Source organism: Amblyomma mixtum, chromosome 10 (genome assembly GCF_055824585.1).
Source record: "Amblyomma mixtum isolate Tamu chromosome 10, ASM5582458v1, whole genome shotgun sequence".
Lineage (NCBI taxonomy): Eukaryota > Metazoa > Arthropoda > Arachnida > Ixodida > Ixodidae > Amblyomma > Amblyomma mixtum.
In genome coordinates, this window is record NC_143021.1 from 31,483,657 (window position 1) to 31,511,371 (window position 27,715).

Below are 27,715 nucleotides of genomic sequence, written 5' to 3' on the forward strand. Positions count from 1 at the left end.
ATGCTGAAACCAGGAAGCTGTGAAGAGTTTCGTTCTGGTCACAAGTTTTCTATGTGCTGGTACAACAGCAGTGATTACTAGCGCTGTCTAAATTCGAATCTGGTGTTGACAAGTTTAATTTTCGCTTGAGGAAAATGCTTTTGAGCTGTCAGCCTTCCCCAGTCTCCCATATAAACATAGCGACAATGGCACATTTCGCGCCGCTGCTCTGCTTATCACTGGACGCACTGCAAGAAAATGGTGTGGTTGAACTGCATGCGTCTTGATTCCGAGGTGGCATTTGCATGTACAGCCCACTGACGATGGATCCAAATGGGCATTGAAACTGCTTTGGATGTCCTGTGGACATTTGGGTCGTCCATGGGACATCCACGGGTGTTTCAATGTCCATTGGGATGTGCATGATAATTTTGACCTTATTGCATAGCTCGATGTCAAGAGAAGCGAATGGCATGCATTGTAGCAGGTTCCCTGCAGCAAAATTTCTTTAAATCTCTCGGCAAGCATACTATGAGATTTCCGAATGGATCCAATATCAGACTGGTTCAAATCATGTACTTGGCGAAATGGGTCCAATAGGAGTTTGCAATTGGAATGTCCAAATGCTTGTAATTGAGTATTTGGAACCATGAAAGCTCCAGTTGCGACATTTCAATTGGACATTCTAACTGGTTCGACTTGGCTTGTCCAACTGAAACCAATTGGTTCCAAGTACACGATTGGAAACAGTCAGATATTGAATCCATTTGGAAATCCCTTAGTATGCTTGCCGAGAGATTTAAAGAAATTTTACTGCAGGGAACCTGCTAGGTTGCATGCCGGTGGCTTCTGTTGACATTGAGCTATGCAATAAGTGTAAAATTATTATCCAGCCTATCATAGAAGTTGACTTACAGGATTTTGAAGTTGCCACTTCACAAATGGGAAGAAAAATTTGTAATTCTGTTTCTGAAGGGACAATTTCCAATCCTAATAATTCAACTTCTATTGCAGGCAGGATGATAATTTTACCCTTGCTGCACAGTGTCAGGAGAAATCAATGACGTGCAATCTAGCAAGTTCCTTGCAGCAGCATTTCTTTAAAGCTCTTGGCACAAAGTTGCACAACTTATTGCACAGACTTGTTGCACACAAAATTCAGTGACTTATTTGGAATCGGCACGCAAAAATGCATGTTTCCTGGAGATGTCATGATTGTGACTGCGTTTAGCAATTTTCTAATCCTCTCTCACACTGTTAATGCCTTAGAACAATTTTTTTTTTTTTTTTGACCAAGAGTCTGCATGCCATTCTGCAGGAGAAGTTCGAGGTTGGGTGTTGTCCCGTTCGTTGTTACTTGAGATAAGTGCATCATCTCCTGCATGTGTTCAACTTCAGTTGATGTACCTATTCCTCCTCTCCTCTGCAGCCAGCGAACACGGCGGAGCAGCCGAAGCGGCCCCGCCCTGGCGCCGCCATGCCCCCACCGCTCGGCCGGTTGAAGCGGAATGTGGCCGGTTCTGCCGCCAACATCGCCACAGCAACCACAAGCAGTGCACGACCCAAAGGCAAGCAGTCTACTTTGTGGTCATAGACGTTGCTGTGTTAGAAGCATGTTTGCTGGCAAGTACTGTTCGACTACTGCCAAGGACAGTGAACCTGGTCGGGCTGCCTCAGCTACCTATTGATGCACAAGATTGGGCTCTAGCTGTTCATTGTAGCGCCACTTACCATAAAATATCAAGCAATGTGAAGATAGTCGTGAAATATTGTGGGATGGGTACTTGTTACCTCCAGGTGCCAAAATCCAGAACGTACACATAGTGGAATGGACGCTTGCTTGATCATATGACAAATCATTAAAAATAAACTTTATTGAGCATATCCGAATGTGCATGGAGAGGAAGTAAGCTAACAGATGCTGTGACCACATGATCGGCGACCCCCTGTCTGTCAACTCCAGTGCATACAGCTTGCAGTTCGTCAGCTCTTTCCTGTGCTCCTTTCATCATGTTCACGGAGTTCCTGGGTAACCTTTCTGGTTCCTTCTTTCGACCCTCCCCCTCCCAAGCTTTTCTTTGGAAACTGCTTGACCTTCAGCATTAGGCGTATCGTCTGAATGGCCTTAGTACCACCCCCTCCCCCCACTCTCCCTCCGTAATGAGCATTGAGGAGATGCCAAACAAGGCGCTTGATGAGTCCGTGCTGTGTTTTTGAACTTCTCCCAGACATGAGTACATAATCGCATGGGCTCTTGTTCAGTTTTTTAGAATTCAAAATCTTAAGAAAAGGGGGTGGGAACTTATTCAAACATGGGCGGAGGGTCAGTATTTTGTCCACATGCTTATGTGACAGTACACTCTGCATCCATGCCTTTGCCCGCCATTGAAAACAGCACCTGTCAGTGGTAGCGCACAGGTAAAGGTGAGCACTGGGGTGCGAAACAAGGCGGTGCAATCCACGCACACTCGAGACCAGCTGTGTCGAAACCCAGAGCCAGCAGTAGATGTCAACACCCGAACACTTCAGACAAATGTGCCTTTCCTTTGTGTGGATGGCCAGAGTGATATGGTTGGTGTGCTCTGTTCCATGCGTAGTGTGCAACACCGCCACAGCTAGCACTCTTATCGGTGCTGGCTCCATCCGTGGCTAAAAAGTGAGTTGGTGTTTGTCTGATGTACACACTGCAACTGCCTCAACTTCATTTTGCGTAGCGTTTTCTTTCTTCCTGCCCCTCACTTAGACCTCGAGGAGAGAAATGCGCTGGAGCTGTATGGGGCTGGAATGCCTGTTTGCCACCAGTGAGAATAATCATCGGAGGGTTCAGTAACTGAGCTCAGTTTGGATTGAAGTAAAACGTGTTGCTGGACGAGGTGGTGCATAGTTTCTTAAAGTTAGTGCAACACAAAAACAATCATGAGAAAGCTGCTGTGTTCACTGGTGTTCAATGCTTGAATTCAGTTTTAATATGTTAATAGGTGTGTTCTGTTTTCTGGCTTTTTCATATCACTTTCATCCTTTCGGATTCTATTCAAACATGTTATTTTGGCCTTATACACCGCGTCACATCTTTTCGTTGTTTTCTTTTTTGCTTTTTGACGAATCATCAGCTCTCTTATCGCTTTTAACTCACCTCATGTCAGAGGGTTTCTTTTATCATTTCATCATCCTTTACAGACTTCTGACGTTTACTGCTGCTGATAGGTGGCGTGACGATGACCATATATATTCTGTGTGTCTCTCAATAAAGAATCCAGTTGTCAGTAACGCGTCGTCCTGTCTTTCTTTCTTGTGATTGTTTTTGTGTTGCGCTAACGTTTTAGAATCAGTTTGGGTTGTCTAGCATATGTTATACCACTCCGTGCTTTCGCCTGAACCCTCACTGCGGCTTTTTGAGGCACATTCAGTGGAGCAAAACGCTCTTGTGGGGGAACTGTACTTGCGTAGATTCCACAACACTGTATGCAAAGTATGAAACGCAGAGTAGTCCTCTAACCCTGCTGGCTTCGTTGTGTGACCAGCGCCGGCCGTGACGGCTGCCCTGGCCCCGTCGGCAGCTGGCAAGCGGAAGCCCTGGGACCTCCAGGGTCGTCTCCACGACCTCGAGGAGAGGATGAAGGGCCTCTCGGGCGAGAAAGAACAGCTCAGCCTCCAGAGCACCACAAGGGTGAGCTCATCCCTGCCCTGCCTCTGCTTCTTCCCCGTTTGTGCTCCAAATAGATGCAGAAAGCAGAGGCATGGCCTTCATGTGATTTTCGAGGCTTTGGTGCCAGGGCCCATGCTCTGTCGTCAGTGGGGCACTCCTAGGCCTCTTAGAGGGAGAACAGAGAACTTACACACATATACATGTATGTATATACATGTATATGTATGTATATAATTAGACAAGCCAACAGCCATAGAAACAAAGGAACACTGGGGATTTTTATATTTATTTTGTTGTGCTGATCAATGGAGAAATTTACTGAATGTTATCACTTAAAGATAATTTATTTATTTATTTATTTATTATACCCTCAGGGTACAAATGTACATTATAGAGGGGAGGGGCGGATGCAGAGGCATACACATTGTACACAAAAAAGTTATTAGTAAAAAATATACACAATCTCTGTAAAACCAGTACCAAAACGAAAGTAAGCATACAAAAAGAATGAAAAAGAATAGAGGTACAAAGAGTAAATTACGAAATCGGTAACGGTGTTAAAAAATACAGAAAAATATGACAAAGAAAACAAATAAACAAGGAATGCAGTTCCTAATAAACAGTCGTAATGGGAATATGAACATCATCTATGAACGCCATGATGATGATATGAGCACTAGCTATGAAAAGAAACTGTGTAATGCCGATTTAAAGTTCTCAATTTCAGATATGCTTGTTAGTGATGCTGGTAGGTTATTCCAGTCATTGCTTGTCCGAGGAATAAATGAGTATGAATATGCAAGCGCATTTGAGTGTGGAATGTGTACCTTTTTGCTGTACATCATACGCTGTATCATAATTGATCACAGAGGCAGAAAACAAAACAGCCGCATGCCGCCGGTGGGAACCGAACCCACGATCTCCAAATTACGCGTCCGGTGCTCTGCTAACTGGGCAGCGGCTGTCAGACCTTCTGCTTTCGGGGTTATTTATGTTTGAGTGACCTAACCTTGGGAGTGTTCATCAGTTCCCCTCACAATCATAAGCGGTGGACGTAGTATGTCCTGGGTTGGTACGTTGTGTTACTTGTCTTATCATATGCGATAAGACACTGCGAGGTGAGCGTTGAATCGCGTTGTTCAACACAGTTGCGAAGGAGAGCGAACGCTGCTGGCTCTGCGCACCGAGCCATATGGCATGAACCCCCCCCCCCCCCCCCCCCCTCTCCGCTGCTTGAGTCATTCTTCGGAGTGACATAAGCGTGAGGTTTCGCATGGGAGTAGAGGTTCTGCTCTGTAAGCCCCCAGTTAAGTCGTGAAGCAAGCAGGGGACCACAACAGTGACTGGGAGGATGGGTCCCCAGAAATTCATGCGAACGGAATCATAGGCTGTATCATAGACTGCTGATTGAATCTGATTCTTGTCATCAAGAATGTCGACAGGGCGCGTTGGTTAAGGATAGAGTGAGGAAACTTGCCAAGATTGAAGCAGAAACCGAAGGAGAGGATCGCCTTCACTCTGTTAACTAGGTTCAGCCGAGTTGAACCTCAGCCATTTGAAGGTTTGAAGGTTTATTTTCCGCAACTGGGTGTTGCGAGGACAGCCAGGGAAAAAGCCGTATAGACAGCTTGAGAGGTCCTGGCTTCCTCTTACAGTGCAGCATTGACGGTGGCGGAGTACGACATCAAACAAAATGTGAGTAAAGTATGTTCGGTACAGAGAAAGAGACATGTACGTTCAATGCGCCGTACATTGTGCTTATAAAAGAAAGAACTACATTAGATCAAAGAGCCTATAAAGGCAAACACAGGGAGGAGAAAATAAATGACAGCAAAATTGACAGGTGCACTCAAAGTGGTAATAGGAAGAAAAAAAAAACTACATGAACATTTGGGGCAATTCTTTCAGAGAAATATTGGATAGATCAAGATTCTTGTGGCAGTACAACTGGTTCAGAAGTGTCGGTAAGGTATGCTGCAACATTTGTTTGCCATAGTTTGTGCGGCATTTCTTAACATTCCAAGGTTCTGCTGCGCGGGTATCATACACAGTTCTGCTTTGCTCTAGCCCAGCCAGTGTAAGTAAGGAGTCATCATTTTTCATTATGGCGAGTTTATATTTATAGCACAGCCTATAGTTATACATGGACTTCATTGGTATGACGTTGTGTCGATGGAAAAGGCTTGCAGTGTGGAAGAAATATGGCACTTTACATGCAATGCGTATAATTCGTTTTTGTAACACTGTGAGTTTGTTAATATTTTCAGCTGTTGTTGTTGCCCACACCATACATCCGTAGTTGGCTATAGAAGAGAACAAAGAGTGGTAAAGTAACATGTTGACTGACATAGGAAAATTAAAGCAATTGCGGCGCATGATACCAACTGTTCTGGAAAGTTTCTGAACTACGTAATTAATATGGTCATTCCATGACATATCTGCTGCAAAGTAAACGCCCAGAGTTTTCACAGACTGCACAAACTCTATTCTGGTATTGTTTAATTCAATTAGAGGTAGTTCAAAGTGTTTGTGACGTGGGTGAAACATGACTGCTGCTGTTTTACTAACGTTAATTCTTAAGTGATTATCAACCGTCCAAGTATTTATTGCTTTTAAGGTTTTATTAGCTCGATTTGCAAGATCAGCAGTTGAAGTACCCGAAAAAAAGACTAGTGTCATCTGCGTAAATTATATACTTAGCAGTGCTATCAATGCGGACAATATCATTGACGTAAAGAACAAAAAGAAACGGACCCAAAATGCTCCCTTGCGGAACGCCAGAAGCTACCGATTTCAAATGGGAGCATTCACCGGCAATACTGACAAACTGAGACCTATGTCGCAAGTATGAGGAAATCAACATATGGGCTATGCCTCCAATACTGTAGTGATCTAATTTTTTAAGCAGCACAGAGTGATTAACAAGGTCAAATGCCTTTGAAAAATCTAAAAATAATCCGAGTACCATGTTTTTTGACTCAAAATGTTTTAGTATGAATTCTTTCTGAGCAAGGAGAGCTAACTCAGTCGATCTGTTTTTACGAAAGCCATATTGAGCGTTAGTGGTAATGTTATATCTTTCAGTGAAGCAGGATAGTCGTTTAAGAATTACTTTTTCGAGGCCTTTAGAAAATACAGGTAAGATTGATATCGGGCGATAGTTTGCCATTTCATTTTTGTTTCCTTTTTTATACACTACTGTGACTTTTGCCCTTTGCATAAGACGCGGAAAAACTCCGGTAACCAAGGAGAGGTTGAAGATATGGGCGAGGCAAGGTGCAAGAATGTCGATGGTAAATTTTATGGGCTGTATCTGGAAACCTGACGCGTCTGTAGCTTTACTATTATTAAGCGATACAAATTCTGTAATTACTTCATTTACTGTAACCGGTGTTAGAAATATTGTTTTACCATTTCGGGCACTCATATAGGACAGATTTACGTCGCCGCTTGATGTGTCAGCAAAGGAAAGAAAGTAGTCATTAAAGGCATCTGCTAGATCAGCACCTTTTAGTTCAATCCTTTCATGAATAATTTTTGTGGTCGGTTCGGAAGAATTAGCGAAGATAGATTTTAAAACCTTCCAAACTTTTTGAGATTGTCCAGCAGTTGAATTAAAGCGGTTATAAAGACATTGCTTTTTAGCGACGCGAAGTTGCTTTGTGACGAAGTTCCTGAATTTTTTGAACGTTTTCAGCTCTTCAGGGCACCTACTTTGCAAAAAAAAAATTCTTTTTTTTTGGTCTTGCGCTCATTCTTCTGCTTGCATAGGGGAGTTCTGTTGACGCCCTCTCTCTAAATTCCACTCATTTGCGTTCATGCTCTAGATCAGGGGTTCTCGTACTGCCTCTGCAGGAACCCCTATGCTCTTTGGAGTCCTTTTGGGCTCCCAAAGCACTTGCATCCCCATGCATGTCTCTGACCCCCCCCACAGCCTTTTCTTTACCCACTTTGTTTTTTGGTCGGGTGATAGCAGACTTTCTTCAATTACCAGGTCATTAATTCTATTTAGGAATTTCCATGCAAGCGGGAAGGGACTGAAGTCGTAACTCGTGGTGTTCATTGGCGTCTTTTGGGAGCCATATTGCATGAATGGTAACGGAGTGGATTCCAAGAGAAGGCAAGCGTAGCAGGGGGCGGCAGAAAGTCAGGTGGGCGGATGCGATTAAGAAGTTTGTGGGGATACAGTGGCCGCAACTGACAAAGGACAGGGTTAATTGGAGAGAGACATGTGAGAGGCCTTTGCCCTGCAGTGGGCGTAGTCAGGCTGATGATGATGATGAGTTTGAATGAAACAGCTGTATCATACTCCCTTCCTCCTGTTTTCCAGCTGCAAGAGCTCGAGAAGGTGGTCACCGAGCTGAATGAGGAGCGCACCACGAATGCCAAGCTCTCGGCGATGGTCTCTGAGCTCCAGTCAGCTCTTAGGTGAGTGGCACGTGTGTGCGAACTGCAATCGCAGCGAGAATCCTGCTGATCCGAACAAATTTCCTGCTTCTGCTGTCCATGCCGTTTTTGACCATTTGCAGCACTTCAGTTTGATTGTATGGTCATTGTTGATTGCCTTTGACCAGATATTTATGCACTCATTTCACAAGCTTGCTTGAGTTCAGTAGCAGTTTAGATAGAGAACTTTATTTCGATGCAATACGGTCTCCGACAGATTTATCGGACTCGGCGGGAGCCGAAAATTGGTCCGAATAATCGAACAGTCCAAAAAAAAAATCTGAAGTTAAAAAAAAAATTTGTGAAAAACCGGCTTTCAAAATCGCGAAAATCGTCGTTCCCCATGTTCCGCCTATAAGCGATATTAGGCTGTTATAGCCGTGCTTTCTTCATGTCCGCACCCTGTCACATCCTGATACCAGATAGTGCGACGCGGCCGCAGTCATGCCACAAATCAATGCACACTCTGCGCGAAGCAAGATCAGTTGGTTTGCATGGCACAATGACCTTCGCGATGACAGAGAGGCAACCCACGGGAAGACTCAAGCAGAAGCGAGCACCTCCGAATGCAGTCCCCCCTCCCCCCCGTCTGCCGTGTTTACTGCCCCACAGCGCGGGGTGTGTAGTCCAAGCCGCGGCGGACGCTGCAGCTCTCCCGCTGTGCCGTTTTCAATGCTATCACGTGCTCTTTGTACGCCATCTCGATGGTAATGGAGAGCATCTCATTATCACGAATGCAATGATGGAGAACAAATAGCCTAGACTATCTAAACTAGTCTGCTACCGCCGAGCTGACTTCGTTTAAATCCAAGATGGCGCCTTTCACGGTGCCTTCACACGGGTTGGTAGGGACAGCGATGCCCGCTCGCATCTGTATTTAGCTGAAATAACACACTTTCCGTGGAAAAGTGATCACCACAACATTGTTGCCGTCTATTGTAGTCCGAAAATTCAAATTTTTAGACTCCGCAAAGTCTGAACTATAGGTCGTGAAAATGTACGCTTTCCTATGAGGTGTGCAGCGGTTCCTCAGTGAAGTCCGAATTATTGGAGTCCGAAATATTGGTCAGCTACTGTATAAAGTCTCGCATTGTCCTCGGCCAAGATCACTAAAGCCAGCTGATCTAGGCTAGCCAAGCCCGTGATAAGTCACCCCCATTGAGGTGTGTTTATTTGAGACCTTCCTGTAATGAACATGTAGCGGCAGTTGACCTTGATATAACGAACTCCCTAGGCGGACTAAGTGTTAGCTTCCACTGAGTTACGAAATTTGGCACAAAAGTTACCCGACTATAAAGAACGAACTGACATGAGGACTGAACAATCGCAGCGATGGACTGTAGTTGAGATGATGTGTCATGCTCCGGCGCCGTCAGCGTATCTCCATTGCTTTCACTTTTGGAACGCCATACGACATGGCACTACAACAGTTCATGCCGAAAAGCAGCGAAAACGGATAGGACACATACCCCGTTTCATACGTAGCAGTACACGCAGCGAAGGCTGCGGCGCCTGTTCGCGCTCCTCGTCCGCATCGTAATGTAGTGCGTCGAAAGAAAAAAGAATAATGAACTTAAAATTAAAGTAAATGTTGGTCGATATTGCAGTATAATAATAGAAGTGTTTTATTTTGCAAAAAGATCGCTTTTTTTTTGTTCTTCAAAACAGAGCGCCTTAGTTTTCTGGGTTTTTTCCGGCTCCTCCTGTATCAGGTTTTCGCAGTTAGGCCGGCCGGTGATGTTGTCTGCTTTCGTCTTTCGGTTTCTGAGTCTGCGAAAATGGCACCGCTATCTCCTACTCGCTTGTTTTCTTCGCCCACTGCGGCTTCAAAAACGTCTCCTGCTCGCCTATTCTTGAAGCTGAAGTCTTTCAACATTTCGAAAGACTTCAAGCAGGTGATTTTCAACGTTTACTCCAGCGTAAGGAAGCGCTTCAAGGAGAAGGCTGTGTGTGAAGCACTTCGCAATCACGTCCGTCGCCAATACACTACACTGCCTTTTCCCTTCGAAACAAGTAAGCAGTGCTGTGTTTTTCAGAGTAGGCATTAGAGTTTGACAGTTTCGAGTTTCTACCTAATGAATCTTTTAAGAAAAATAAATAAAAAACCAGCCATGCCTGAACAGACAGGCGCGCTTCGTACCACTCAGCCACGACGCGAAGCGGACGGATACAATTAGTTTGTTTTTTGCAGCGGACTACTTTCGTACCTTTGGCAGCGTTGACAGCTATGTATGAAACGGAGTATAGCAAAAACCAAATGGCATAAGCAAGGCACGTCCATCGCTGCTGCGCGGTTGCTCGCATAATTCTGCGGCTGCCGATAGCTCTCGCGCGTTGGGACTCCGGAGCAGGCACGGCGAAGAGTGCCAGCGACGCAAGGCAAAGAGTCTTGTTTCCTGGGGCGACAAAACGAGGGAACATGCAGGAAGAAGGATGTGCCTCCGCGGCCACCAAGCCGGTCTACGGCAGCGACTCTACTACGCACGCTCTCCTCTAGCTCGGCCGCGTCGCTCTCGCCTTCCCCTTTTCCCACTCTACTCATAGCGGCATTTCGCGATCCGCGGCGGAGTCCGGGGCGGGAGTTACATTATCACACATTGAATAATGGTTTTCTGCAAACATTCTCCAAGTGATTTCTTAATTTGGTTTGCGTTCTGCATTGCGCTTACAGGCCTTCTCTCGAAAAGTGCATGCAACAAAAACCTGGATGTGACGAGAAATCCGACTTCTTTCAACTTCGTTATATCCAGGTTATGCCAGCACAAGGTCAAACACTGTAGCCTTGTTGCATTTTCTCTGTGTAGCTTGCAGGAACACTGCCACAGATGCAATGTAACAGCAGAGGCTGTATTGCACGAGTTTCTGTGGGTGTACGGTGGGATTGGCTCACAAAATTGTAGCAGCCAGGAAAACTCGGCACTAGGGAACTTAAGAGTAGGGTTCTACTGTCACAGAATAGATGTATCGATGGTGACTTCTGGAGTGGATTATGTTGTGCTGTGAGTGAATGTGTGCATAGATGGTGACTGCGGGAGTGGCCTATGCTCTATTATAAGCGACTGTGTGCATAGTGGGGCAGATCTGACCGGTTTTAGGACACTACGGTGGAACAATTGCCAGCAGAATAAGAAAGGCTAATTCCACCTGTAGCATCCAAGAACTCGACTAGGGTTCTGCTACAAGTTAGCGACTGGTATTGCACTGGTAGTATCTACAGGTGCTGTAGCCCGTTTTTTGTTGATTTTGCTGCTACAGTAAAACCTCGCCAATTTGACCTCCATTAATTTGGATAATTAAGAGTGTGGCCAGAGTCCCGCCAAGTTCCCATGCAAGTCTATGGCATTAGAAGCCTGCTTATTCGGACGCCCCAGGGTTGACATCGGTTAATTCACACAGCCTCCCGATGTGGTTCTGTGTTGATGCATGACCTGCTCGAAAAGCTGTTGTACAAATATTAGTCTTTAGCCCCGAACTGTAATACTGCATTGTTTTTCGCGTCCCTCTGGCATACGCAACGGCAGATGTCTTGACAATTGGCAGGCCCCCATCGGCAGGCTGACGGAACCCAGCAGCATAGTTCAGTTTTTGGAGCTTACATTTAAAACAGCAGCTGCCTTGTTACTGATCATTTTTGTTGCCTCATGAAGGCATGTTGTTGATCCGACATTGGTGCTTGCCTCTGTTGTTTCCGTCCGCGTGGTATTTCTGCTTCCAGCATGCTGAAACTCCACGCTTGTTGCGCTGTTTGTTGTTTGTGCGGATAAACCTCCTGTATTGCAAACACACGTGCAAAGAAGCAACATAGCATAGTGGGCGAGTTGGTATTGCATCTTTTAAGGAACGAAACAGCGCAACTAAAACGAAGGACCAAGAAAAAGAGACACGAACACGCGCTGCAAAGAAGCTCCGGCACTACCACGTTACACAGTGAACAGAGGACCTTTAAACCATGTGTGCTTGAATTCAAGCATTCAATAGAGCTGCAAAAAATTGCCATTGTCTCATTGTTTTCCTCTTTAAAATTTGTTTGCTCAAAGCTGGGCACTGATCATCTTTTTCTTTCATGCGAGTTGCTTTTCTGTAATTTGAGTTTCGGATAATTTGGACATTTTGTTCTCACTTGAAGTCCGAATGAACGAGGTTTTGCTGTGCTAGGCTGGCAGTGTTGTTGGAGTGACTCTGTGGCTCTTCCACCGTTTTACTCTGCACTCAGCTCAACAGAGGCCAAGATGACTTCGGCGGTGTCGGAGCGGGACTCCCTCTCCCTTCAGCTGAGATCCGCCATGGAGCAGGTGGCGACCCTGCAGAGGTCACTGGCCGAAGCCACCGGAGCCTTGGCGGGGCTTCGCTGCGAGCGTGCAGCCCTCATGGTGCGTTCTCCTGTTCCTGTCTTCCCTGCAGCTGCTCTTGAATATTGCAGAAAGCAGTCGTCAAGGATGGGGGGGTTGATAGAACTGTGGCAACCATTGGCACCAGTCTCTGCTGCGGGATCTGGGACGACTTTTTGCAGAGAAGGTACTTTGGGGGCTCGCTGGAAAAGAATTGGAAGTATTGTGCTGCTACTGCTTGATTGTCTCAGCTGCTAGTATACCAGTGGTTACAATGGATTAATTGGGCCAATCTGGATGAATTATTCTTTCCCATTTCTGGACTGGCAGCTTGAAAAACCCTACAACTTGGGTTGTGCTATAGGCAGGGTGATAATTTTGCCCTCACTGCGTTTCTTGGTATTGGGAAAATGCAATGGCAAGCATTTTAGCAAGTTCCCTGTGGAGAAATTTTTGTTAAAGGTGATGACAAATGCTTACAAGACTCATCACAGAAGTGCACAGACACTTGGTTTGTTTGAAATTACATGGCATGTTTCGAATCTGCATGTGAAGATATTCTCCCTAAAGGTTTCTGCTACTTCAATAAGGTTTTTTTTTTTCAAACCCTCTTCCCTTGTTAAGTGCAGGAATGGCTTGCACAATGAGACTTGTTAAAATGAACAGCCCTGGCAGCTATCTTTTTGTCAGTGTCCATTGAAACTTTTATTTTGTCAAAAGACAGCGAAGTGAAAGGCCATTGAAAAGATATTGGGAAGTTTGCTTTAAAAAGTTGGAGGAGGGAAGCAAGGGGGATTGCAGCACACGCCTCACCTCCGACGTTTTTGACTGCCTTCTGGCCTAGTCTGTGTGGCCACTGCATTGTCGGATTTGTATTTATGGACTACGTGCTATGCAGGAGCTTGCGTTTTGGCTTTGCCGTCCCTGTCTGGCTGTGATAGCACGGGGCAGAGGCAGCTGCAAGTGTAGCTAGGTCCACTAACATGGTCCACGGCTTTTTACTTGACTTGTATTAGACTACAGTTATTTGCGCTGTATCATATCCATAGTTGCTCATTTCATCCCTTGTTCATGGTTGATCTTAGTGTTTAGTGATCATTACAGCTTAACTTCACTTAGTTTCAGTTTCTGCACTTGACTTATTTCAAAATAAAACTACTCCTCTTATTGTACTGTGTCCTTGGGCTCCCAGTGAGCCGCCCCTGCGACTCATCAGAGCTCCCACCCTTTTCCTTGCCTTTCGGCCACAGGCAGCACAGGAGGCCCTGGAGGACCAACGGGCAACACTGGCTGCCGAGAAGGGGCGGCTCGAGTCGCTCCTTGCAGAGCTGCGTGCAAAGGTGGCAGAACAGCAGGAACAGCTGGATGTCTCAGAGCAGGACCGCCGCGCCCTGCACAACAGCCTCCAAGAACTTAAGGTGAGCTCGGTGTGGAGCCAACCTTAGAGCTCCATTAACGGAGCTCCGTAAATGTTTGTTAACGTCCGTTAACGGAGCTTCGTAAATGTTTGTTAACGTCCGTTAACAGAGCTCCGTAAATGTTTGTTAACGTCCGTTAACGGAGCTCCGTAAATGTTTGTTAACGTCCGTTAACGGAGCTCCGTAAATGTTTGTTAACGTCCGTTAACGGAGCTCCGTAAATGTTTGTTAACGTCCGTTAACGGAGCTCCGTAAATGTTTGTTAACGTCCGTTAACGGAGCTCCGTAAATGTTTGTTAACGTCCGTTAACGGAGCTCCGTAAATGTTTGTTAACGTCCGTTAACGGAGCTTCGTAAATGTTTGTTAACGTCCGTTAACGGAGCTTCGTAAATGTTTGTTAACGTCCGTTAACGGAGCTTCGTAAATGTTTGTTAACGTCCGTTAACGGAGCTTCGTAAATGTTTGTTAACGTCCGTTAACGGAGCTTCGTAAATGTTTGTTAACGTCCGTTAACGGAGCTTCGTAAATGTTTGTTAACGTCCGTTAACGGAGCTTTGTAAATGTTTGTTAACGTCCGTTAATGGATGGACCCCTTTGCGATGGGTTGGTGGCAGATGTCACCATGGGTATTTTTGTCTTTATATTAATCTAAGCAGTCTGCCAAATTTAGTGGCATTTGTATAAATTGTCCATTTTTCTTTAAGTTCTATTGATGTTGCATTTCTCAGATTTTTAGTCAAGAACTTGTGTCCTTATGCCACTGCCCTGCTTTTGAGCCATCAATTTAAATCTTTCTAAATCTCGTCCGTGTTGCCGTTTTGTGCTCTCATGTCTTTCACGTTTACTAAGGTAATTGCTAATAGGGTCAGGACAGCTTTACAGTTCAATCAACCAAATGATCACAGGCTTTTGTAAATGATGCTCGACAATAGACCATATTCTTGCTATCAATCGGGTGATAAATGCGCAGAATATAACCAGCCCCTATATATAGCATTCATTGATTACGAGAAAGCATTTGACTCAGTAGGAACCTCAGCGGTCATGCAGGCATTGCGGAATCAGGGTGTGCAAGAGTGCTATGTGAAAATATTGGAAGATATTTATAACCATTGCACAGCTACTATAGTTCTCCATAACGTCAGCAATAAAATTCCAATCAGGAAAGGTGTCAGGCAGGGAGACGCGATCTCGCCTATGCTATTCACTACCTGTTTACAGGAGGTATTCCGAAGCCTGAAATGGAAATAGTTGGGAATAAGAGTTAATGGAGAATACCCAAGTAATCTACGATTCGCTACAGTCATTGCCTTGCTAAGTCACTCAGGCCATGAACTGCAAAGCATGATCAGTCAGTTAGACAGGCAGAGCAGAACGGTGGGGCTAAGAATTAACATGCAGAAAACCAAAGTAATGTTCAACAGCCTAGCAAGGGAACAGCAGTTTGCAGTTGATAGCGAGGTGCTAGAAGTAGTAAGAGAATATGCTTATTTAGGGCAGGTAGCGACCGCTGATCCGGATCATGAGAGGGAAATAACTAGAAGAATAAGAATGGGGTGGAGCGCATATGGCAGGTTCTCTCAGATCATGAATGGTAGTTTACCAATATCCCTGAAGAGAAAAGTATACAACAGCTGTACCCTACCGGTACTCACCTACGGGGCAGAAACGTGGGGGCTAACAATGAGGGTTCAGCTTAAGTTAAGAACAACGCAGCGAGCTATGGAAAGGAAAATGATAGGTGTAACGTTAAGAGATCTGAAGCAGGTGGAGTGGGTCAAAGAACAAACTTGGCTTAAGGACATCCTAGTCGAAATCGAGAGGAAGAAGTGGGCTTGGGCAGGGCATGTAATGCGAAGGCAAGATAACCGCTGGTCCTTAAGGGTAACTGAGTGGATTCCAAGGGAAAGCAAGCGTAGCAGGGGCCGGCTGATAGTTATGTGGGCAGATGAGATTAAGAAGATTGCGGGAATACGGTGGCCGCAGCTGGCGAAGGACAGGGTTAATTGGAGATACATGGGAGAGGCTTTTGCCCTGCAGTGGACGTAGTCAGGCTGATGATGATCATTTTCACGACCGATATTTCGGACTCTAACCAAAATAAAGTTTCTATGAGGTGTGTCATGGTTCCTCAGTGAGGTCTGAAGTATCGCACTAGGTCAAGATTAGGATTGTGATTTCAACAGGTCAAGGAAAATGGAAACATGGCCAGGCATGATGCCTATACTACTGCAAATCGCTTGTTGCTGCTAGGGCCTGTAAAACTTGAATGCAATGCCTTTATGATCTGCAGTGAAGGTGCTATGCTGTTGGTTTACTTGCTGCAAGTGAGCACGGACCGGTCTTTATTCGGTGTCTCCTCTGCACGCGATGTCGCAGGGCAACATCCGCGTGTTCTGCCGCCTGCGGCCCCTCCTGCCCTCCGAGAAAGCTCCGCAGCGACCTTTCCTCGTGCTGCCGGATGAGCGGACCGTTGAGGTGCTCCGCGCGGACCCGGAGGTGAGCGGGGCCCTGGACTCTGTTCTGTCAGTGTGTTGTACAACTCTGAAACATCGGAGGGCTCGCCGCGTCGGAATTGTGTAGAGAGCATGGGATAGGCTTGGGAAATGTACTCTACTTGGTAATTTAAGGGGGGACACTGGTCTTGAAAAAAAATTTTTATTAATGAAGTCACAGTTACGAAATCTTCAGGGAATATGTATTTTTGTGTGCTCATTCTAAATATGTCATTTAATTTAATGTAAAAGAATTCCTTGAGCACTTATGCACTTGTTATGCTAGTATTTTGCAAAGAGTTTTGAAGAAAATTTTCTGCAGGAAACTCGCTGAAATGTTGTGCCATTGGGTTCTCTTGACACCAAGGAATACAATAAGGGTGAAATTGTCTTCCTGCCTATCATAGAATTTAAGTTATAGAGTTTTGAAGTTGTCGCTTCAGCAATGAGAAGGAAAGTGTGTATTCCTGTTTCTGAAGTGGCAGCTTCAGTACCCTATAACTCAAGTTCTATGAGAGCCAGGATGATAATTTTACCCTTATTGTATACCTTGGTGTCAAGAGAATCCAATGGCATACATTTCAGTGAGTTTCCAGCAGCAAATTTTCTTCAAAACTCTCCGCAAAATACTTGCATAAAAAGTGCATAAGTGCTCATGGAATTGTTTAACATGACATTAAATGACATATCTAGAATCAGCACACAAAAATACATGTGCCCTGAAAATTTCATAACTATGACTAAATTAATAAAATTTTCTTTTCAAGACCAGTGTCCCCCCTTAAAAGGGATTACATATTAGTTTATCTCCATGGCTCACTGAACTCTCACTATTTCACAAAGGTAAGCGTTGGACACCGCAGTTTGCGTGCTACTAGTAAACTCAGTCCACCAATTAAAAACCGCTGAAATAGTTCACACCACTGTAAAAACCAGTCACCCGTTTCCTAACGGTTTGTTTGAAATTCCGGCCTGAAATACAAGAGCCGCAGCCAATAAGAATTTTAATCTGCCTGCATCTCATAATCCATAGGGCAAAAGGCTTGTAGAATTTCATGGGGCAGTAGTCTGGAATTCACTTCCATTGCACATAAGGCAAGCTCTTGAGTTTAAGGTGGCAGCTAAGATGCATTTTTTTTACACATATCTGTAATGGGTATCTACAAACGGGTATCTTATAATATACTGCAACAAGCGATGAACTGTCTTTTTCAAATGGTTATTGAACAAAATGCAATTCAGTTCCGTTTACGCAGGCTAACACTGATCACGGAGCTTAGTATTTTCTAAATTTTGTAATTACCTGATTGCAAAAAGAGAATGTGCTGCGGTGATATTTTTTCTTCTTTTATTCTGTTCGTGTGCTCAACATGACATCAACTATTTCTGTGATGCAATTTCTGTTTGCTGATCTGCTGCAGCTTGAATTTCCAATTTTTTCATTTGGACCCATGATTAGCCAATGGCTATGGGTCCAATAACTGCTTTGTATTGTATGACATGCTGTCATAAAAGCAAATAAAAAAGGAAATGTGCTTCAACAAAAAATCACAGTAGAATCTCGCTAAAATTCATGTCACTCATTTCTAATGAGTGCTCAGGTGTGACAATGTGAGGATATTTTATAGCGTTGGCGAGACGGGATGCTGTGCCGCTCCGCTGCATCACACCGTCCAGGCCAAAGTGCCATGTCAGTCTTCATTGTTATTTTACACAATAAGAAATAAAATTTACTAACTTTCACAGTGACCGCAAACCACGGTACCTTCTCACACTGGTACTCTTGGGAGTTCTGCACAGCGCAGTAAGTGAACAACAAATTATGAAACACTACCTTGCAGGAAAACTCACTCTCGTGCAAGATAGATTCTTAAAGGGACACTGAGGAGAAATTGAAGTTGGCTTGTATCAATAGATTACCAGCTCCTGATTACAAAAACACCACTCATACTGTCAACAACGCTATTGTAACGTAGAAAAGAGCAAGAACCAAAATACAGGTATCGGCGCCACAGGCCAAACTCGCAAGTACAAGCGTTATGACATCGTAGGACAAAGCAGTGTTGCTAGAACCAATGGTTCTAGCAACTCTAGAACCCGATATTCCACAAATCACTGAGGCGCAGCCAATGCATGTGCAAATCTCCTTAACGTCGCCAGATGGCGCCACGTGCCCGGCAGCTACGCGCGCGCCTGAGGCATCGGGACCAATCAGCGCCTGCTCACCTGCCCGTAGGCAGGCTCCCGGTATTCCAATAACGGTAACAAGGTACAGTCCAACCTCGTTATAACGAAGTCGCATTTTGCGTGGAAATTCGTTCGTTATATCCAATATTCGTTATAAAAGTATGCACTCAAATTCCCGCAGAAAAGCTCGCTAATAAACCCAAGTAAAGAGTACTTTAAGATGGACAGCACAGGGTTGAAAAAATGCACTATTTTTGAATTTAACGCGTGGTATAAGCATATGAAACCTCTCCTTGCATTTTGTACTGGAAAGCAAGAGCGAACTCACAAATCGGGATGCATGGCCAGGTGCAAAAACTGATTTATTTAAAAAACGACGTAATCTCCATTTGGCGGCACTTCACACTATTTGACAGGTTATATTTCTGGACGAAATCAACACAGAGCAGCGCTTTCCCGATGTCAGCTGATTTGGCCCAGGTAGGTTCTCGAGGTACCCCCTCAACTTCCTGGCCATGTCAGCGGCCTCAGCGCTGCTGAGAGCTCGCACTTCGCCATCTTCACGTGCATCGCTGTTTCTAGCATCATCTGCAGAAACCACCTGATCAACAATTTCTTGGTCGGTCAGTTCGGGCGCCACAGCCAAGTTATCATCTGCACAGATGAATTCCTCGAACGTAACGTTCGGAACCGCCAGCTGACTCCATGTCATCTCGCCAAAATAGTCCGCTTGCCTCCCAGTTGCATGCGGAAGCTTTCTGCATACTTCTCGCAGTTCTCGGCGCCAACGGCTGCTTCTTCGCCAGACAAGACGTGGCAAACAATCCGATGGCGGTCATTAAATCGCTGCAGCCAGCCACTGCTTGCATGAAAGTCATTGTGGCCTCAGACGGAAGTGAGACTTCTCGCCTTCATTTGAAGGACGGCACCAGACACAGGCAGGTTACGCGCTATAACATCCAGGAACCATGCAAACAAGGCATCTTCAACATCCTGTATTGCTGTCATTCTTCACAGCGCCTGCAGAGTGGGCGTTTGCAATCTTCTGCCTTGCGCTCAAAATAACCATCTTATCTAAATAGATAAGAGTGCTAAGCGCAACACCGAAGTCAGCGGCAATGACTTTTCCTTGCGCCCGCTGTCAACTGCCCTGAATATCTTTATCTTCGTTTCAAGCGAAACTGCTGTTTGTTAATCCGCGATGGCGTCTACAGATTGAACTGCAGAGATAGCGCGCGCTGGTCGGAAATTGCGACGGCGTTGGTTCGATCACGTGCCAGTCACGTGCTAGGCAGCCGTTGATGCTAGATTCATTCGCTCTCCCTAGATGGTGTCGCATGTGGAAGCGCGGGTGATTCAAACACATTTTAGGTGCACGCGCTTCAAAAGCTCAAAATTAAGCGTGTTTTGAGATTTTTTCCTACTTAATTCCGCATTTTGAGCCCCGTGAATACAAAAACTGCTTCGTTATAACCGATACAGTGCCAAATTTTGAATTTTTCGTTTCGTTATACAGATAGAACTCCCATAAAAATAAAGCATGTCCAACCAAACTTTTCTTTCACTTCGATATATCCGATAATTCGTTGTATCCGTGTTCGGTATAACGAGATTCGACTGTACATGGTATGCTAAAGGTGTCTATTTGCGAGAACTTCGTTGCCGACTTCGAGAACGAGATGCATCGTAACGCTGGCAAAACGCCAGTGCAAACGTAAGCGAAGCGACTGTAGCGACGGCCGCAATAGATGCCTTCAACGTGCGGCCGGCGGTAGCTTTCGTTTCGGCTGCTGCTAGGCCGCACTGCTGGCACCAGAAATCACGGAGTCTGCGTTACGTCATGTGCCCATCATGTGTCACGTCACTTAGTCCTGTGTCGTCATAGGAGAATCCCAAGTTTGAATCAAAGCGGCGGGAAAAACTTTTTCAACTTCGAATCCAAATTTCTTAGAAATGCATCTTTCGCTGCCGGCCAAGTGGCAACAAAGCCATGAAATGCCGAACTATCGGATTTTGCTATAAAAAAAATATTCATAGTGCTCTCCTCACTGTCGCTTTAAGTCTTCTGTGTGTGGCTGTGGAGAAGCTGTCTTTTGTGCCTAGTGGTTTTACCTCTCGATATTTCCAACGGCCCAGCCTCGCTCTACATGCAGAATCTAACTTTGACTGCCCACTGCAATGACACCTCTACTGCTAAGCATAATTCTGTCTGGGCTTTGTGACATTTTGCATACTGCGCATTGCACGTTGGCCACTGCAGATTTGTTTCTTCGCGTCGAGGTGTGTAATGCGCCGTCCATGCCGGGTCAGCCCTGCACAGTGGTGCCAATTAAGCGTTTCTGCCTCGCAGGCCCAGCGGGAGACGGTGCTGACCTTCAGCTTTGACCGGGTGTTCCCGGGAGTGGCCACCCAGGCGGAGGTGTATGCCGAGGTCTCCCAGCTGGTGCAGAGTGCCCTGGACGGCTACCACGTGTGCATCTTTGCCTACGGCCAGACGGGGGCCGGCAAGACCCACACCATGGAGGGGGAGGAGGACGACCAGCTGAGGGGCATCATCCCCCGGGCCCTCCACCAGGTGTTTGAGGCATCCCAGCGGCAGCCCCAGTGGACGGTCAGTGTATGCACAGGGAACGTGGGCACACTTTTGTGTTCTTTAAGGGGGGACACTGGTCTTGAAAAAAAAAAATTTTTATTAATAAGTCACAGTTAAGAAATCTTCAGAGAATATGTATTTTTGTGTACTGATTGTAAATATTAAGCAAACAAGGAAGGGGAATGAGGGGCTCGTTGGAAATATGAAAGAAGCCAACAGCCACAGAAACCAAGGGGCACAGGCGATTTTTTTTAAATTAATTTATTTATTGTGTGGTGTTGATCAATTTAGAATATTACTGAATATGTAAATATAAATACCCCCGAAAGCAGAAGGTTTGACAGCCGTCGCCGTAGCTCAGAGGTAGAGCACCGGACGCGTAATTCGGAGGTCGTGGGTTCGGATCCCACCGGCGGCATGTGGTTGTTTTTTCTTCTGCTTTTCTAATCAATTTGCTTTAAGCGATAACATATTCAGTAGTATTCTAAATTGATGAACACCACAAAATAAATAAATAAATAAATAAAAAAATCCCCTGTGCCCCTTGGTTTCTGTGGCTGTTGGCTTCTTCCATGATTCTAGATATGTCATTTAATTTCATGTTAAACAATTCCTTGAGCACTTATCTTCTCTTTATTGCGAAGGGTTCTGAAGAAAATTTCCTGTGGGAAACTCGCTGAAATGTATGCCATTGGGTTCTCTTGACACCAAGGAATGCAGTGAGGATAAAATTGTCTTCCTGGCTATCATAGAACCTGAGTTATAGGGTTTTTAAGTTGTCGCTTCAGAAATGAGAAGGAAAGTGTGTATCCCTGTTTCTGAAGTGGCAGCTGCAGTACCCTGTTGCTCAAGTTCTGTAATAGCCGGGATGATAATTTCACCCTTATTGTATTCCTTGGTGTCAAGAGAACCCAGGGGCATACATTTCAGCGAGTTTCCCGCTGCAAATTTTCTTCAAAACTCTCCGCAAAATACTAGCATAAAAAGTGCATAAGTGCTCAAGGAATTGTTTTACACGAAATTAAATGGCATATCTAGAAGCAGCGCACAAAAATGCATGTGCCCTGAAAATTTCATAACTATGACTAAATTAATAAAATTTTCTTTTCAAGACCAGTGTCCCCCCTTAAGCCTGCCACTGACTGCAACCCTTTGTGATTCCCCAGAGAGTGGTGGGGTTGATGTGCCTGTCCCGTGCAGTACACCATGGTGGCCAGCTTTGTGGAGGTGTACAATGAGACCCTGCGGGACCTCCTGCTGCCTCCGTCCAACGCAGACAGGGCCCCGCCCCTGCAGCTCAAGATGACCAGCAAGGACGGGCCTGTCACGGTGGCCAGCCTCACTGAGGTGCCCGTCCAGTCAGCCCAGCAGGTAGGCCAGCCTTTCTCCTTTGGACTGCATCGTAGTGTGTTCTACAGTCAGGTTTGCGAGTATGTTAATAGGCACAGTCTTTGTCAAAAGTAACCAGGCTGCATGGTTTGCTTCTCATTCGTATAACAGAGCCCTCACAGCTTCCCTAAAGATCAAAAAGTTCTTTGAAGGTGAGGAGAGGGGTTCTCCTTACCATACAGATTAAGAGCTTGAGGGCTGGCATAATAGTTTCGATATACGACTGAGAAAAAAAACGTGCAGCCTGGTTACTTTTGACAAAGGCTGCACCTTAACAGTGTTTAGGGAAAACTTCACTGACTGCTCTAGTGGCGGTGATGTTTCACACTGCATCTCACCATTTGAGTGTCCACACTCATCGTATAGTGTGGTACTCTACAATGATTGTGGGCCTTTTGCTCTCTTTTGCCAGAGAGTTCATTTTCCCCGACCGCCATTGCCCATGGAAATGGACTCTGTACCCACCTCGTGCAGTGCATGTTAGGCAGTGAGGGGCATACATCGCAGCTTGCTAGAGCGGAATTAGTTCGTGGCATGACCCATGGCCACATCCCTTATAAGGGTATCGTCACTAATGTTGGGATGAGGCACAGACATAACAGAAGCACGACTCTGGCACGCATTGAAGGCCCTTGTCTGCCCTTAAAACGCTGCAGCCATCCAAGGCTCGCATGCTACTTTTCGTGTGGTATGTCTAGTGCGCAGGCCAGCTGGATAGCTTCCGTGTGTCATCTTTGTAGCCAGTTGTGCTCATGTCTCTTTTCAGTTGGTCGAAACGGTCGTGACGTCATAGCACGCGAATTTCAAACGGGGCCAATTGTACTTTGGCCAGTAACCATGCAACCGATTACAGGGATCGTATAGTAATGCTCCAAGTGGGAATGAATTGAGTTAATTACTTAATTACCTAATTAGCCTAATTAACATTTCTAGTCAGGTCAGATAAATAAATAAAACCAAGTAGGAAACTGGTTGAGCTCGGGAATCGAACCCCGGTCTCCGGAGTGCGAGACGAGCATGCTATCCACTCCGCCATGCCAGCTCGATGGTTTGGAATAAACAAAGGCGCGTCTGGTGAATAGTCTGGTGAATACGGTGTCTTCGTTCACTCCCATCTTCCTCTCTTCCCATTACCGCGAGTTCAGGTGTCCACTGAGGTATGGGAGACAGATACATTCCCTTTCCTCATAAACGTGGACTCCCTGGCAGCGTTGCAAGACGCTGTCGGGTTCCACTCTTACAGGCGAAGCTTAATGTCTTAACAGCGCATCAGTGACGCAGGCAGCTACACTGCGCTTAAGGCTTTCGCCTCACCGCACTTTAGGTCAACAAAGTGCCCCCTGAATTTTATTTTTTAGTCTTCCCAGTCTACCCTTTGTGCCACCTCTGTAAAACAGCTTGGCCGCGACTCCTTTTCTCTTGATACAACTTGGCAAGCATCGCCTTGAGCGTGGGGTGCACACCAAGCTGTGAAACAATCTCTCTCATGCTTGCTGTTTTGAGGGACTTTCTTCTGCCAGTTGCGAGTGCAGGGCTCATTCATGTTATATTTTCTTCCGGCTGCACTGTTGCTGGTTTTTGATTTTTGAGCAGGGAATATGATCTTGAGTTTCTCCTTCGCTTGAGTGGCTGCTGCCGCGACACTCATGATACATGAACAGGGCTGGCCAACAGTGTAAAAGGGCGTGTACAGTGAAAGCTCATTAATTCAAAACTCGATAATTCGAATTTTCGGATAATTCGAACTACACTACTTGGTCCGGCCAAGCTCCATAGAGATCTGTGTATAAAAAAACCCGTTAATTCGAAAGCGAGTCGGTTCCGTTACGGATAATTCGAACTAAGCGCCACCGCATCTGGGCGGCTTGGCACACAGCATGTGGCCAAAAAAAAAAAACACCTCCTCCACAGTTAGAGGCTGCGTACGTCCTAAACAGGGACAGAAGATGGAACTAGATAAAACCTTGGAAGAGTGGGTAAAGCTTAAATGGTGCGATCACCGGCGCGTTGGCCGGCAGCACCGGAGGGTAGGGGTTGGCGACCGCGCTGGCGGCTGCCTACCCTCTTTTCCGCGCAACCTCCGGAACTGGCAACTAAATACTTGTTAATTTGAAAATACGGATAACCACTGTCAGCGCGGTCCCAGCCAATGCCCATGAAGGCTATAACTTCGGACCAGCGCTACAAATTACGAGCGAAAAACTTTTTTTTCTTTGCGAGTGTCGTCCATGCTTCCACCCATCGGTCGGTCGCCAACAGAAGCAGGAAGCACGCGCTCAGCCGCGAACAAGATGCCGGCTTTTGAGTGGCAGTAGACGGCGTCCGCCCCAATCGCCCATGGCACATAAGGCGAACGTACTGAAAACGAGGCTTGCACAACCGGACAAGCGTTGGCACTCTGCCAAAGTTCGCTTCCCCCTTGCTGGAGCTAACGTCAAAAGTGATGCTATCGCTGTGCAGCATCTTGGCACGCCGCCAAGAAATGCGTTGTGGGCCGTGTGACGGTGCCAAACGGAGGGAAGCGTTAACGACTGACGCTTTTATTTTTTTTTTTTCAGATTCTTAGGCAAATATCGGGGCGGGGGTGGGGGGGGGGGTTGTTATTATGTGAGTGGGTTCGTTACGCGAGTAAATACCCTACATATACCGTAATGCAAATGGTTCTTGTCGGTTTTTTCGTGGCCATTCGATAATTCGAACGTTTTTCCCGGTCCCGTGAAGTTTGAATCAACGAGCTTTTACTGTACATACCATGGCACCCGACTTTGAAGGTGCAACAGCGTCCTTGCATAGCGTTGCTGTAAGCACAGCCAGCATGGATGGAGTTCTCGAATAAACACATGGATGTGAATTTGGCCATGCTTTTCGTTGGCCCTTCATCGGCTTGACACGTGCCAATGTGTCAACTATGTACAGTAGGTCTTGCATTGCTGTAAAGCCATTTTCTCCTCGAACAAAAAAAAATTCTAAATTAACCCGCACCCCTCCATCCTTTGTAAACTCGTTTTTTATTTTCTTCAAATTTTTGCGCGGATTATTTGCGAGAAAACACGGTATCTCGTGTCTCACCGGGTTAGAGAAATTGGTCGGGGACTTCACTGCATGCTTATCGCGTCGTTCAGCTTGCTCTTTCCTCATAAAAGTCTGCCAGCAGATTTTTAAAAAAACTGCTGCGCGCACGAGCCAGAAAATGAAGTGCAACGGGACATGTCATGGCGCCCGGTCATGCTATGATGCACTTGACTGGGAACACTCGGGGGAAGAAATTTGAACGGGTGCTAGTGAACCCATTGTTTTCTAACACTACGGTAAGAGGTGTGTCGTGCAGGGAAACACGGCTTCCAAAGAGGTAGTGGGACAGGCGAAGCTGCGGCACCTGAGTGTTGTTTTGGGTGACCGCTTTCACCCCACTATTTTTCCAGTTTGTGAATCATGCATGCTAAGCCATGAGAGACGAGAGAAAAAGGGTGACTGGAGTGAAATCCTTGGCACCACTTTGTGCAGTTGCATCTCTTACAGCAAAAACCCATCTGTTGCATCTTGAGGCATGGTACAGTGGAACCTCGATTATACGTCCCCCGGTCATGCGACGACCCGCATTTTACGACTAATTTGTGCGGTCCCGGCAAAACCCCCATAGAGACAATGCATTAAAAACCTCGCTTATACGACGCAAATTTTAGAAGGACCCCGCTTCGTACGACGTCTGGCTCGTATCGTCCGTCAAAAAAGGTCGTCAGCAAAGGCAGGCCGGGATGTACCGTATTTTCGCGATTCTAAGCACCCCCCGAATCTAAGCACCCCCTCTCACTTTGGGCATCGCGATCGTGAAAAAAAGGGGGTGCTTAGAATCGAGTAAATACGGTAGGCACACTTTAGCCAGTCGATAACCGGTGCGCCTTAATCTTTCCACCTATCAAGCCATTTTATCTTGTTTGTTGAAGACTAGCCCTCTGCCGGCAAAAATGTGCTGCATTTGTGTTCCGAAAAAAAAAATAGATGACAATGAAGTTCAGACGTTAAAATATATCGCGCTTGATTTTCGATTATACGACGGTTTCGCGCGGTACCCTGAACGTCGTATAATCGAGGTTCCACTGTATGTTTTCATGCCTTCGGTTGACAGCGGCTCCAGTGTGGCTGCAGCGTGGTGAAAGCTACACAAGGGCCAAGGGGGGCTACATCGCCTAGGGGACACTGTGTTCGGGGAAAAAGGGACTATGGCAGGGATGGACCCACCCCTGTTAGTGTCCAAGCTGTCGCTTTTCACGAGCTGTCTTGTCACATTTTGTGGATTTTTTTTTCCCAGTTTTATATAGCACCGGCTTTGCTTGCAAAACTTCCCAATGGCATTGAACCTCTCATATACGTCCTGCGGATGTTCAGGATGTCTGCAGGACCTCCATGGGAGGTTCAGTGTCCATTGGGTTTCTGAGTAGTTTACTTTTCTGCGCCCACACCTGGTGATTTAATTAATTTGCAAGAGTTCGTAAAACCACAGCATTGCACTCAACCTGCTTCTCTTCATGGCTGCATTTTGCAAAAGAACATGCAGTAATTGACCATTTTGGGGGAAAATGTTTGAGGGTTCTGTTTCCTTTGTACAGAAGTTTTGTTATTCATACTGCTGTAGCTCCAAAACAATCCTGTACGAGGCATGTGTTGAAGTTTGTCATGCTCTGGAACGGCAGGGACATGGCCTTTTCTTCAGACTAGAGCTTTGCTTGGTTTCTTTTATTTGTGAGGATGCTGACAAGAGATGCTTGTGCAGAGTGTGGGTCTAAATGTCATGCAGTGCTGGTACGACGAAACCTCGTTAATTTGGTCTTAAAGTGTCTGAATGATCGAAGTGTCGTATCATTGAATGTGTCTCCAAAACTGCCAAAAACAGTTTGTGTGAAAGCAAAATTTATTTTTTGTATTTGTGCCCAATGCTTTAGTTTGTCAAGAGTAGGGCCCGGAAATTTAGGCACTAAAAAACCCTGAAATGGGCAGGCATCTAGGCTCTAAAAAATAATGAAATAGGCGCTATAAAGAAAAAATAGGCGCTTTGAATAATACTCTTTATTCATGAGTAAAAGATTTGTAAATCAAGCACGGAGAGTAGGCAGTCCTGAACTGAAGCATTAAAGCGCATTCTCAGGTTTTCGAACTTGAAGCTCCTTCGGTTTTTCGCTAAGCATAGCTTTGTACTTTAAAAGGGTTCTTTTGACATCACGTGCACTTAGTGGCA

At 45.8% G+C, this 27,715-nt stretch overlaps 1 protein-coding gene across 3 annotated transcripts in view; it reads left to right on the plus strand.

Moving 5' to 3' along the window:
* Positions 1-27,715, plus strand: part of LOC149325534 (kinesin-like protein KIFC1) — a 45,360-nt gene that overhangs the window by 7,777 nt on the left and 9,868 nt on the right. For all 3 annotated transcript variants that reach the window (XM_089565096.1, XM_089565097.1, XM_089565098.1), the window contains 8 exons: positions 1,409-1,547; positions 3,501-3,646; positions 7,956-8,053; positions 12,285-12,441; positions 13,650-13,817; positions 16,198-16,317; positions 20,851-21,111; positions 22,294-22,464. In XM_089565096.1, coding sequence (XP_089421222.1) covers positions 1,409-1,547; positions 3,501-3,646; positions 7,956-8,053; positions 12,285-12,441; positions 13,650-13,817; positions 16,198-16,317; positions 20,851-21,111; positions 22,294-22,464 — 1,260 coding nt within the window. The remainder of the gene's footprint in view (positions 1-1,408; positions 1,548-3,500; positions 3,647-7,955; positions 8,054-12,284; positions 12,442-13,649; positions 13,818-16,197; positions 16,318-20,850; positions 21,112-22,293; positions 22,465-27,715) is intronic.